Source organism: Cololabis saira, chromosome 2, assembly GCF_033807715.1.
Source record: "Cololabis saira isolate AMF1-May2022 chromosome 2, fColSai1.1, whole genome shotgun sequence".
Taxonomy (NCBI): domain Eukaryota; kingdom Metazoa; phylum Chordata; class Actinopteri; order Beloniformes; family Belonidae; genus Cololabis; species Cololabis saira.
The window spans coordinates 42,105,708-42,120,445 of NC_084588.1; the positions used below are offsets into that span (position 1 = coordinate 42,105,708).

Sequence of the window (14,738 nt, forward strand, 5' to 3'; positions counted from 1 at the left end):
TTAACATTCAACCTCTAAACAAAAATTAAAAATGAAAAATATTAACCAGGTTACTGGACAGAGGCATTTATTAGAAATCTGATGGAGAAAGAATGCCTCCACAGCCCTCTCACGTTTCCACGTCCTTGTAAGCTGTCGTGTTACTGAAAAGACCGAGGTCTGGCATTCAGAGCTGCATTTGTGTGGTCATTATGATTACACACAGTTACAAGGTCTGCCTCTGTGCTCGAGGCAGAGAAAGGCAGGTTGTTGAATACGTTCAAGCAGCCATTAATCTACCAGGAGGGCTCATCCAAGTATGAAGTATGTGGGAAACACCAGGGATTCCAGGGACAGAAGAGCAGCGCTGCCATTTTATTTTCCTCTGCTGCACATCTGATCCGTTTATTGACTGCGACGTATCCGACTGGTGGCAACGGCTGGAAACCTACCGACTCTGGAAATGAGCTGGTCAGTCGGTGTGGCTCTCAGTTTGATAAGTTTTCCAACTCCCACCTCAGAAATAATGTGATTCGGGATCCCCTTGTTGGTCTCATCGCAGTGAGTAAATATATAAGCAGCCAGCTGTTTGCACAGTTGTAGATTAAACCATTAAGAATATACAGGACTGTCTCAGAAAATTAGAATATTGTGATTTTCTGTAATGCAATTACAAAAACAAAAATGTCATACATTCTGGATTCATTACAAATCAACTGAAATATTGCAAGCCTTTTAATATTTTAATATTGCTGATCATGGCTTACAGCTTAAGAAAACTCAAATATCCTATCTCAAAAAATTTGAATATTCTGAGAATCTTAATATTAAACTGTAAACCATAATCAGCAATATTAAAATAATAAAATGCTTGCAATATTTCAGTTGATTTGTAATGAATCCAGAATGTATGACATTTTTGTTTTTTTAATTGCATTACAGAAAATAAAGAACTTTATCACAATATTCTAATTTTCTAAGACAGTCCTGTATAATAATAATGCTTTCCAACTCCCTACAGTCTTATAAACCATACAACCTGTGTTGTATATGAAGCACCATTGTGATCGGGGTCCCTGCCCCCTAAGAGGCTGATCAACGATGCATCCTCCAGGATATAATTTGTCATTTTAACTAGTGGTGACAAGCCTTCATGAAAAAGAAACCCATCCAACATCCCTTAAAAATCCCAATTTTAAGTGACCAGTACTCCTCAATGTTGCAGGATATTACAAAGCAGTGACATGATATTTTAAAATGGAGATTTTTCAGTATTTCAGGCATCAGTGCCAACAAATATTCATTGCTCAAATTCAAACTGTGGCTAATATTGAACACCCGGTACCTGGCCCTTAATGGTAGATACAGGTACAGTATTAGTGTGTGTGCATCTGCACGTGACGCCTGTGTTACTGATGCCTTGACCCAGAAAAGGCTACTCCGCTGTCAGTTCTTTCCATCATAAACACGTTTGTTCTAGCGATAGCCCCCCACAGCATGAACTCTACGTGAACTATAGTCGATCCTTCCAGGCTGAAGGGAAAGCCGCGAGCCTTCCTCTCCGCTCAGCAGCGGCGCGGCCAGTCAGGACCGAGACACCGCTCCACTTAGCCACCGTTACGGGAGCAGGAACAGAAAGCCTTTCCCTCTGTTTTCTTTCAGCGGCGGAGCGACACCACAAGTAATGACGCCTTGTCAGAATTAAATTAAAACTCATTCAAACGTGTCTAAACTCTCACATAACATCAAAGTGCCTTCTTACACTTTAGGTTTCAGATTGCTAATTTGATTAAGAATGATGACATGCGCTTCGAGTGTTTCAAGCCTCACTGCCGCCGTACCACAAACACTCGGCGAGTGCGCTGCGTTTGTGATCGCGTGGATAAAGTGAAACTCACCGAGTCGACGTCCTTGGTGGCGTGCCGAGGGGGAGGGTCGTTATCCGACTCCTCCTCTGAAGACTCCTGTTTTCGTTTTTTCTTTTTCCCAATCTTGATGACAATTTTCCTGAAAGAGAGAAAAATACAGCCTGTGAACTAACGGCAGCTGTTCCTGAGGACAGAATATTTTCATACGCCTTTGAAAGCAACATACTGCAAAAGATCTAAAGTAAAACAAACATTGACAAAAATGCAAGTGTACAAAAGGCAATGCATTAACTCGTACCGTTTAAAGTGACAGGAGGCATAAATCTGAGTTTCATACCGAGATGATTGAAGGCAAATCTATTTCATCCAACTACAAGTGCAGAAGCCTCGTTAATTTGAGCTTACCTGCCTAATTAAAGTTAACGCAGCAGATTTCTTCAGACCAAACAAGAAAAAAAAACAAAAAGAAATCTAAAAAGCAAAAAATAGCAATTCCTTGACTGACTTCTCAAGATATCTATATTTGGGCATTGTAGCTGCTTTTAAGTATGTGGATAAGGAAGTGCATGAGAGAAAGGCTACATGTAAAACATTACAAGTGAATGATGGGTCAAAAAATAAGAAATCTGAATCACTCCCATACATTTCGGAGTGATGAAATAGCAAAATGTAGTTTACAAAAGCACTACAGGCGCCCCTCCGCACTCCAACACGGACGCATTTGCAGCCCAAACCTAATAACTTGAAAAGGATCTCTTGATGCAGCTGTGAGGATGTGTTTTTTTGCTAACATATACAAACAATAGCAGTGCGGGGATGGTGGGGAGTGCTTGCACGTATTAACATGCTCCCCATCCAAGCTGCCGGGTTTCTGCGGTTTGGAATTTGCTGCTTTGTAGAAGCTCTCTCTTATTCTGCAGATTCGGAAGGACGTGACTTGGCTTAGTGCTTGCTCTACCATTGTTGGTTTGTGAGTTTTAATTCGTCGCCATGGCCCTAATGCTCAATTACAGTAACAAGACGGACTGTTAAATGCTCGGCGACCAGGAGCACAAATATTAGCAGATGGCATCATAAATTCACACAAGCCTCTGCTCTCTGCGAGTGCTGAAAGCTTCAACGCTCTCTCTTCTCTTTTTCCACACACACAGTTGCACATTATTCTCTGACCTTTCACAATACATCCTCACTACCCAAATATGCAGACACCTCTAATCTTACACTTCTCACTTTTTGTTATCCCTAACACATAACACAGTACAGGCACCAAATCCAAAACATTTATTTAGAAAAACAAAAGAAAATGGCTTTCCCCTTCCCACCGTCATAGTCGTACAAGCTTGGGCAGACAGCAACCGCCCCGTTGACACTTAAGGAAACCTGCCTCATAGGCCACATATAGGATGTCAGTCCTGCTCGGTCAGACTGCTGCAGGAAGCCCGTACGTCTCCGGCTCCGAGGACGTCCCTGTGGGGCTCGTTCATATGAGATTACACGATTACATCAGAGAGTCGATGTGAACAGAGATCTGGCCAATAGCTGCTCTTGTCGGATCTTTGCGAGGCCGATCCGTCTGAACGGTACAAGTGCCCACCACACAGTCTGCCAGCGAACAATGCAGACAGGCTATTTAAATAACAACTCCCTATGTTTTAAGTAGCGTTTTCAGTTCTCGTCTCCATTAATTATCCCATGAAACATCCCGACTCCCCCACAATAGAGGAATGGACTGATATTGTTAATGAAATATATAAAATGGAAAGGATTACTTTCTCACTTCGGCTACAAATGGATAATTCACAAGGTCATGGTCAAAATGGGTGTCCTATATACAAAAGTCACAATTACCTAGAAACTAAATTACTTGTCTCCACTCACTTACTTTCTCGGTCATTTCTCTGTTGGTTTGAAGGACTGCCAGGTTTTATGCGTTTTATACGTACATAATTTTATGTGTGTGTATATCCAAACCCTTTTAATATTGTAGTTTGGTCTCCCTACAACTGAAAGTGGTCGCTGTTACAAGCCCATGCATCCCGTTTTGATTCATCATTGTTCCTTTTTTTTTATTATTTTTTTGTCTTAAGTTAGTTCTGTTTGTTGGTTTTTCCTTAAAAATATAAAGGTTTTGTTTCTTTCAACATTACACAACTATAGGGCAACAGCTATGTTTTGACATGCTGATGTTTTTCTTTCTTCCTGACAATAATTGTAAACCAATTGTACACCAGCTGTGTAATGTAAGATGTGAGGATAATAATAATAAAGAAAATTAAAAAAAAAAGAAAGATTTATCTGAAAGACATGTTAGACATGATTAAGTGCCACTTTTTTATTTTATTTTAGACCAGTAAAGACAACTCATTTCTAAAATGCAAAAAGGTCAATGTTATGAATAAATGAGGATATAAATAAAGAACCGCAGCTCTCCTCTGCTGCAGCGCTTTCCCTTATCAGCGGATCCCTCCACCAACGCGGTGACGAGGAGCCCTGCCCTCCACAGGTGCCCCTGCCCTCTCTGGGTGACATTACCTCTCACATATCCTCTAGACGATGACGTTATATGGTTGCTATGCAACTCGTCCTTGTGAATGCATCATGTGGGCAGTGGAGTTCACTCTGACATCACTTCCTGTGAAAAACAGCAGCGGTAGTCGTCCTATCACACTAATGATGGCTGAGAACAATAATGAAGGGTTGCTGTGATGCCCAACAAAATAATTAAAGACAAAGTAAAACATACAGAAAGACTAGATTAGTATTGAGCAGCAGCAGAGACGGAACTGGACACGCTGTTCCTCCACTCAGGCTCGCAGAGCCGCTCCGTCACATCACCCGGCAGCAGCGCGGCAGGAAGCGGCTCGTAACAGGACTACAACATCCTTCTGTTCCTCGTATCGAAAAATCATAAACTGGGACAAAGTACAAAGAGGGACTGTTATCAAGGCCCGTGATTCCTTGATAAACGTGGCGTCTGCAGCCGCTATAAGTAATGATTTGGGTTTATGTCGTATAACGCCGCATCTGGGTCACTGTGGATATAAACCTGACCGTCCAGGGGTTAATGTACACGTGGTCCGACTCTAAGGCTCCTCCACCATATGATGAAGGACAGAGATAATACCCACTCTCAAACCAACACAATCACAGTCCACACATTTATATACATGTACCCGATCCCCTGAAACGAGCACAGCCGTATCACAGCGGTTCATCTGACTTTCAGAAAGCTAATCTGCATTACTGCCGTTGATTATCTTCAGGTTTTGCTATCTCATGCTCCACGTGATCATTCGGAGACTTCTGCATTTCTTTTTTAGTCGTGTTGTTTCCACTTTCATTCAACGGCTATTCTCAAAACCACACATTGTACTACTGGTGCACACTGATTCCACCAGAGTACACCAACAACTGTACAATTGGAAGTGTGCACAACATACCACACATCTGTGAAAACGTTGAGTGTTCAGTAGGGATGGGCGGTATGGACTAAAAAATGTATCACGATAATTTCTGGCATTTATCCCGATAACGATAAAAATGACGATAAAAAAAATACCAATTCAACTCCACCTTTGTAACTATAAATCTATCTCGCTCTCAGATTCACCTTGTTTGTTACACAAAAACGTCATCAACGGGAATTTATTCTTCCTTCCTTCCTTCCTTCCTTCCTTCCTTCCTTCCTTCCTTCCTTCCTTCCTTCCTTCCTTCCTTCCTTCCTTCCTTCCTTCCTTCCTTCCTTCCTTCCTTCCTTCCTTCCTTCCTTCCTTCCTTCCTTCCTCCCTCCCTCCCTCCCTCCCTCCCTCCCTCCCTCCCTCCCTCCCTCCCTTCCTTCCTTCCTTCCTTCCTTCCTTCCTTCCTTCGGATTTAAATGATGAAAACGTCATCAAGGGGAATTTATCGTTTTTACCGTGAGATGACAAATTCTTATCGTGAGGAATTTTTTTGACGGTATATCGTGAACGGTAAAATATCGCCCATTCCTAGTGTTCAGCTTACCAGTCTGCCTCACACACTATACCCAATAATGAAATGAGCATCCTCTATGTCTGCCGCAACATACCGACGACGACTGCCGGAGCAGTATGCAGTACGTGCATGTTGTAACTGTGGAAAACGGGCCACGTCACTGCTGTCAGCAGCATCCACAACTACAACAGACATCCCTGCACATGTCAGACGATGGTACCCAGAGCCTCCTGATCAGAGCGAGACAATCCAGACACCAGACGATTGTGGAAGATAAGGGGCTTAAGCAATATCACCCCTCCATCCTTATGTGAGCAGGGAACATAGCTATAAAATAGACAATATTTAATGTATTCAATGAGCAATTTAACACATATCAACCCTGAAAATACCGTTTATCCAGTGATCATATCAATTTCTGACATGATTACTGAGTTCAAGACACGCATTTATATGATCTTTACTGAAGCAGATGAAATTCGGCCATCTTGCATTCCTGCTCAGACGGCTGCCGTCCCCGCTCTGACATTGCAGAGCGATCCCCGGCGATGTGCTTCCAAGAGCCTTTCCCTGAGAGTAATGGGTAAACAGTAGAAGCTGTTTAAGGCTGTTTTGGCTCCAACCTTCCGCGTCTGCCAAATAACCCCCATCCCTTGTCCCCCCAGTGTTGTCCTGCCCTACTTGGCTTGATGTCACCGGGAGTGTATCCGAGAGTTCGACTCCAAGAGAATCACAGCAACACTTTACAGGAAAGGCTGCATGAGGATGCTTCAGCACGGCTGCAAGTGCTTTTCAAGACTTCCTATAATTCTTATATATATATGCGTGTGTGTGTGTGTGTCTGCATGCGTTTCTAATGCGTCCAGTGCATGTTTGCATGCGTCTCCCATCCTGAGGCTTTTATTGACACAATAGCGCTTGTCCTTGGTGGGGAAATCCCCCTTTCTTATGAATGGGAAGCTATAATCTTGCTGCCACATAGCTAACAAGTGGAAACAGTAGGAGCAGGACCATCACCCCGCCTTTCAAAGACAAATAGTGTATCAGCACAGTGCACATGGCGACACATGATTTCAGCTTTATACTGCAGACATTTTTGAAAAAAAAGGGGGCATCTCCCTCTCCGGCACACCAACATTTGGATTACAAGCGCAGAGCCGTAAACATGCTAAAATAAATCACACACCAGCGCGTGTGAATATGCAGACATGTGCACCCTGCACAGGATTAACAAGGAAAACAATTAAAAAAAAACTAAAAAAAAAAAAAAAACAGGCTTTTGCTTCCCCTAATGAAAAAAGGGAGGAAAAGGGATTAGACACCTAGCAGGCGAAGACTGAAATATGAACAGCTATATGCTGCAGTTTATACACTAGACTTAAACCTCCATTTTCTATCATGTAATTGATCTCACAAGCACCATTTTGTTTGATATTTTCCTGCCACCTCCCTGCTTTGTGATATCAGCATATTTAGAACATGCCTGCTCACAGGAAACTCAGCATGCACAGCTTAGAGGGAGCGGGAAGAACCACATTTATATTAGGAAGGAGAAATGTGAAGAGGAGGGGGAGGGAAAAACAAAGATGGGAATGAGCAGTACAGTGCTTTCATGTGATGATTATACGAGGCCACTTTTCAGCAGGTAGGCTGCCTAGAAAAGCCAATTTCAGCCTGCAGAAATCTGTAATCAGTCATGCCTAGCCTGTAAAATAATCCTGGCTTCTCCCGAGGGGAGATTTTGCTGGTTAATATTGTCATTCATGAATTGGACCTGTGGAGCAGACGCAGGAGCGAAAATATCATCTACCAGGGCCCCAGCTTCAATTCTGGAGAAGGTTACAAACTGAAATATTAAAAAAATGACTTATTACAGACTCTGTTCTTCACTCTGCACGTGTGGTAGATTTCACCAAATAAAAGCAGGAGCCCAACAAAAGCCCCCGGGTCGTCTCTCCAAAGAATTAAGATGAAACGTGTAATGTACCTTTACACTCCAGGACACGTTATATGCCTATAATCTCCTTTAAAGTCAGTCAAGTGAGTCAAATATTCCTCCAAATGTAACATATCTTAAACGTGAATAAAATAAACACTAGCAGTATGCAGCGTTTGTTTGAGCTAAAACCATTGTGTGAAAAGGGCTGGGGCTGATGTGTTTTGTTTTTAAACTCGCCATTAAACATCGTCACGGTGATCAAGTATAGGGAGTGAGGCTAAAATTGCAATGTTCTTTGATGTCCATACAGGTCTGACCGGATGATTCAGATTTCTGCAGACAACTTTGACTTCACAATATTGAGCATGTTCAGCCGGGTTCAACTGGGTTAAGTCATTGCCTCAAATGTTTTGGTCGTCGTCACTCCACACTTGGTTTTTTGGGGGTTTACAGGCTATAAATTGCTTTTTTTTTGCTATTATGTATCCCCTGTCATCCTATATAAAACATAAATAAATAAAAAATAGGCTGTGCACATAATGCAATACGAATATCCGGCCGATACCTTTCAGAGCGGATCAGACAGACATCTAAATATGGATAACAAGGTTTCAACAAATGTGTCTGAGAGCTAATCTTAATGCACCACCACCTTGGAGCTAACTACACCACACTTTAGATCTTCACAGTTTAAGTTTTGTTTATTTCTTGGTGTGTGGTTTGACATGTCCAAAGGTTAGAAGCATCCAATCAAAGCTCAGTCCCATTTCAAGGTGAACGTGGCCTATGTATGAATGAACGCATGAACGGAGGAAAAACAAACTCCTATTTTTTTTTTTTCTAAATTCATCTTAGATATGCGTCATGTCCACCTGTCGCAGCAGCTGGTGCATTCAAGTAATCAGCTGCTTTCATGTGTTTCTCATCAGTGAGGCACATTTACTCACATCTCAGTTCCCAAGCAGCTGGTGAACTCAAAGGACACCAACTCGACTAAACAGTACCGCCTCTGGTAGGAACACAGCTAGTAATAATACTACAGTGGTCTAAAGTACACAGATAATCAGTCATATTTACGGCTTCATTTCCCACTTAAAGGGGACCTATTATGGCATCTAATACCTATTTAAAACAGGCCTTGAATGTCTTTAAAAACAAGCTTTTGATTTTTTTTTGCTAAATAAATTAGAAATTCAGCCTCTGAGCCATGTCTTTATCTTCCCATTCTCTAACCTCATTATCTATGCGGGATTCTGAGTGGGCGGGGCTATGATAATGAGGCACTGTGGTGATTGGCTGCCTGAATGACGTGTAGAAAATGGCGGAAGCTCCGGCTGGCGGAGTTAGTTGTTGTTGTTCCGGCCAGAGTTAAGGCTGAAATATGCTTCTGCGTCACACCAACGCAGAGCACACGCCGCAGCCGTGACGCCGTGCTGAACCCTTCAGACTTCTCCGTCACTCCATTTGGTCGCGGTGCAGTACCCCCCGCGGCCACTAGTTAGCGATCTTTTTCTGAACGGTTTATCCGACTTTTTCCGGTCACAGTAAATCAAAGAAATAAGGACAACTATTGTGCAAAAAACCAAAACAAAAAAAATCACATATAAATGAAGAAAAGAGCCCTGGAAGTTCACTACTGCTTCAAACCGGAAACCGGAAATGCTTCGCTTTCAAACAAACCAATCACAGCCCTCTCTGTCTGCGTGTGGTCTGCGTCTCCTCGACGCGTAGTTACAATTTTCGGGAGGTGCACGGCGCAGGTGACGGCGTGTCCTCTGCGTCGATCCAAACCACACGCCGTAGGCACGGCGCCATTTTGACGCAGAAGCATAATTCAGCCTTTAGTTGTGGGCGTGGTTTCACGCATCGGAGGCCAACCTCTGTAAATCGCTCCGTCGTTACGTAACAACGGGAGCAGAATGTGAACGGCTCATAGAAGCCACATCACACTGGACGGCTCATCCGGGCGGCTGTACAGACACTGCAGAATTTGGTTGCTTTCCTCCTTCTCTGCGTTGGCAGGCTGAGGGGAGACCACTTTATATATGTTAAAGCAGGAGAAAACGTGTTTTTCATAATAGGTCCCCTTTAAAGATAAACTGCAGGACTGAACGGCTGATCGAATGATGACCAGCGTAACACGGACATTCAGGTTACAATGATGTGCCCCTAAATTATATCCTCAGAAAAAAATTCAAATCTATACCTGAGGTCTTGATTTAGCTTCTAACAGCGTCTGTTAACAAGAAACAAACTGGAGGACAGATTTGAGAAGGCGCTGTAGATATTTTCCTTCATTAAAAGAATAAAACACAGTTTGAGACTGTAGACCACCCCGTCGTTGATGCAGCTGCAGTTCTCTAGACTGTACTCGTGAAATCTGGGTGGTAATGACCATGATTCAAATTTCTCCGCAGCAGCAGATACTGCATGACTCTGTTTGCTCTCCCAACAGGTTCCTCCAAGCTAACGGAGTTGGATCCCAGCTGAAGATTCATCGGGCTTGAAAGCCCTCTGCTATTCTATAAGCAGCAATTCCCTCCCTATCAAAGTGACTTCCTGTGATTCATCGCCTAGATCTGCCAGCCCTAATGAAACTACACTCAGCGGATTCATCACTGCACTTCGGCGAACGCATGCAACGCTGGAAGTTTACAGTATTAATCTCATTTACGCCTGATTTTGCGACACCACCTACACCCTGCAATTCATCAGGGCTCTGGACCAGCACTCGGAGCGGCTGAGACAATGAAACCTAATCAGTGATGCCCCTTTAAAAAACAGAAGCTCGGCATTGTCCATAATTATGAGACAAATTGAAATGCCCATAAATACAACAGCGCCATTACCATAAAGGTTCCCTCCGCTGTGAATCTTCACACTTCAGATGAAATATTCACACTCCCACAAGCTTCTAGTCATGTACAGACAGCTAAACATCACTGCCACATTGACGCTCAGGGATTTTGCATTTGGACCTTCTTTCACAGTTCAGAAAAAAACCAAGAGGGACACAGAGAGTGCACAGATGTAAAAGGCAACAGCTAAAAAAAAGAATAATCAGGAAATGTTCTGCCACCAAAAGCCAAAAGTGGTTCTGTCCGCTGCAAAGTTTGCCTGTAATCAGTTGCAGCGCCACTAATATACTCCAGCATCTTAAGTACAGGCACATGGCAGAGGGGAATAAGTGCGTGGCACTCGCTGCCAACTTTGTCAAGACAACATCACCTTCAAAACACCCACTACAACGCTGTTTTCCTGCAGTGGAGGAACAGTTGACAGACATGATAGATGCCTCCACTTCACATCACTACATCTACAGTTCCCATTAACAGTCAACGAGCCTCCATCCACGTGCTGAACACGATGGTCCACATATACAAAACGCTGATGCCTTCCAGCAAGAGAGCTCCTGGTTCAGCTCCCGGCAGTTTGCACAGTTTAAGCAGCTCAACAACATGTACCTCAGGTTAATCTGTGAATCTTAACTGTCCATAGAAGTGACTGCGAGTGGTTTTTTGTCTACAGTTGTGTGAAAAAGTGTTTGCCCTCTTCCTGATTTCTTATTTTTTTTGCATGTTTGTCGCACTTAAAGGTTTCAGATCATCAAACAAATTTAAATATTAGACAAAGATAACACAAGTAAACACAAAATGCAGTTTTTAGATGAAGGTTTGTATTATTAAAAGGAGCTTGAGGCTCCTTTTAAGAAATGAGACTCTCTAGCGCCACCCTTCACCACGACGGTTGTTGGGGGTACTGCAGCCAACAGCGAAGCCGGCACGGGAGAACGGGGAGAACGCACATGCAGCATCATGTGACGTCACATCCGCAGCCCAGCGCGGGAAATTCGGGACCGAATTGCAGCACATTTTGCAGCACACAGCCTGTTCAAGGCAACGGAGAGATACACTAGAGGGCTCATTCTTTTGGGTTTGGAACGCTTCATCTGACATTATTACTAGAAAACTTAAAATGTATACGGATTTTTTTCATAAATCTTGCCACAATCCGGCCTCAATCTCCTTTAAAGGTTTCAGATCATCAAACAAATTTAAATATTAGCACAAGTAACACACAAGTAAACACAAAATGCAGTTTTTAGATGAAGGTTTGTATTATTAAGGGGGGAAAAAAATCCAAACCTACAAAGCCCTGTGTGAAAAAGCGTCTATTTAAATTTGTTTGATGATGAAAGTGCTGAAACATGTTGTGTAACAAACATGCAAAAAAATAAGAAATCAGGAAGGGGGCAAACACTTTTTTTTTTAAAGAGAGCTGGGACGGACTCAATCACAACCCAACCTGCAATAGGACCAGGCAGGTACAGAACATCGCCCTACATCCGCCGAAATGTCTGGAATCTAGAAACCAATTTTTGTTTAGGTTTAGAGGTGTCAAAGTCTGGAATAGTTGGTACCATATTGCAAACAATTGTAGGTCCCTATCCATTTTCAAAATGAATTTTCAAGAGAGCATTTAATTCAACAATGTAGTCAAGAAAGCTCTTGCTTTTCCCACTGTTAATGTTTCTTTTGTACTTCATATTCTGTGTTGCCATTTGTTCAGCATAATATTCATATTTTCATGATCATGTGATCATAGGTGTACAGTAATTTTTTATTTTCATTCATGTTCTGCATGCAATTTTTATGATGTATTATTTATTTTATTTTATGATTTTGTATCCTCGTAACTTTATTGTTAAATGTTATTAGGTGGGGGCTCCTCATAAGCCTACTGGCTTGCTCGCTCCTCCCTGCACAGTTTCTTTTAACTGCACTTATTTGTGTGATGTTATTTTTTATTGTATGTGCTAAATAAACTAAACTAAACTAAATTGATGGATGGATGAAGATTGCATTTTAAACTGAGTTGAAGACTTCTCTCATCTTCTGTAGCCGTTTTTTCTCAAGAAAACAAATTGATTAAAACTGAAAACCAGACATGACGTTTTTAGGAAACAAAAGAATTAAATTGATTTTAAGCCATCTCACCTCGCCCTTTCAAAACAACAACAAACCTGAAAACTCACACTGCCACAACCTCAAACGTTTCTCATATCAATTACTGTACTTTACTGAGGCTCATTAAGCTTTGGGCTGAAACGACACAGCTGTGTTGTTGAAACTAAAAAAAAAGATAAGGTTACGGACTACAAAGGTTTATTTAAATCATGTATAAAAAACAGAGTCCTGCACATTTATAGCTTCTAAACTGTTGAACAGTTTTGGAATAACGAGTGCTAAAAACAATGATTAAACCTCCGACGCAAGCTCTGCAGCAAAGGGCCATGTGACGCTGCTCTCTTCACATGGCGTGGTTACTTGGGCTGCACAGTTCATTACCTTGTTAAAACATTGATTATTATCTGTGACAAAATTGAATGACCAGTAAGGGACAGATTGCCCTTCAAGAATACCGAAGCCTTTTTTCTTCAAGCAGCATTTTATGAAATACTGATGTTTTTATCCACTGTGACTCCACGGATGCAATGTGGTTAGGAGGCAAAACGATCTGTGTGCAGTAACAAGCGAGACTGAAGCTTCCTGATCTTAGAAGTGTAGTGAATCCCTGATAAACGGTACGATCAAACAGAATGTTAATAGACTGATCAGAACTGAGCTTCTTCTTAGATGATCAACAATCTTTCCCTTAATCAAACAGCTGAGACGTCGGAGTTACTCCGAGTTCCCCCAAGCCAGCAGCGAAGGACTGTGTCATGATGATCCATTCATTTTTTTTGCATTTAAACACTATTATTATCCGATATACACACGCACGTACACAAACAAAATCCACTAAGTCTAAGTGTGCCCCCCTGCACACCCAGCTCATCTAATTATCCATCAGTGTAGCTGTTGCCAGTCCGACTGTTGACTGCTGACACTAAAAATAATGCCGCTCCCCCAGCTGCTCAATCTGATATTCCCTCATTTAAACACCATCCCGCTCCTTTGTCCCCTGCCTCTGCATTCAAATCTGCACCAGCTGATATTTTAATAGCTTGTGTTGGGTGTGGCTTATAGCTCCACACTTGCTTATAGCAGTTAAACAGAGGGGGGGGATGGGAGGCGGATCATGATATCTATACATCAGCGCTGCTGGCCTAAGCGGCCCCGCGGCACCGCCGTCACATGTAAATGCAGTTTTTACTGCTCCCCCCGCGTCCGCGCTGGCGGCCCAGGCCTGGTTTACTGTTACAGCATGCAGTAAAGGTTGAACTTTGAGCTTGTGCCGAGCAGCCGCAGGAGGAAAATGCACCACGGTAAAGAATTACCAGAAAAATAAGGTGGCCGACTCGCAGGCTAAGGCTGTGAAATTCACCACCGCTAGCTTGTCAGACCGGTTTGTTAGACCTCAACAAATGACAGATCTGTTATCTCCACTCCCATAATATTCATATTTTGGTGAACTGTACACTGTTTTTTCACCCAAGCGCACTGAAGCATTCGTCCTTCAAACGTAAACCAGGGCAAACTTATCTGAACCAAAAAATAAAATCATCAAAGCTGCACGTCTTTCTACGTACCCGATCTTGGTCTTCTGCTTGGGCTTGGCGGTGGGTACGATGCAGGCCTTCCTACAGACCTTCTCCCGGGGCCTGGCCTTGCCGTTTCCTTTGTGCTCACGGTTCCGCCGTTTGTGCTGAGCCGAGGAGCTGGGGAAGCTCTCCGGACTCATGACCCGCGGGATGTTCTTCTCCCCCCGCTGCCGGGCCTTAGCAATAGCCTCCGATATTATTCTGTTGGCCTTCTCCTGCTTGTCCTGAGGAGTTGAATCCATCGGATTGTGCCGCCGCGCCAACCTCTTCTCCGACGAGGAGCTGGACGAGGAGGATGACGAGGAGGATGACGATGAAGACGACGATGAAGAGGACGACGAGCTGCTCTTCACTGGCGGGCTGTGGACCCGCATCTGGATGCCAGGACCATTGGTGTTCTTTCGAGGCTAAAAAAGATGGAAGAAAAGTTTGCATT

General features: G+C 43.0%; 1 protein-coding gene across 7 annotated transcripts in view; it reads right to left on the bottom strand.

Moving 5' to 3' along the window:
- Nucleotides 1-14,738, bottom strand: part of chd9 (chromodomain helicase DNA binding protein 9) — a 119,416-nt gene that overhangs the window by 44,653 nt on the left and 60,025 nt on the right. For all 7 annotated transcript variants that reach the window (XM_061745818.1, XM_061745808.1, XM_061745799.1 and 4 more), the window contains 2 exons: nucleotides 14,291-14,709; nucleotides 1,878-1,986 (listed from right to left, as the gene is read on the bottom strand). In XM_061745818.1, coding sequence (XP_061601802.1) covers nucleotides 1,878-1,986; nucleotides 14,291-14,709 — 528 coding nt within the window. The remainder of the gene's footprint in view (nucleotides 1-1,877; nucleotides 1,987-14,290; nucleotides 14,710-14,738) is intronic.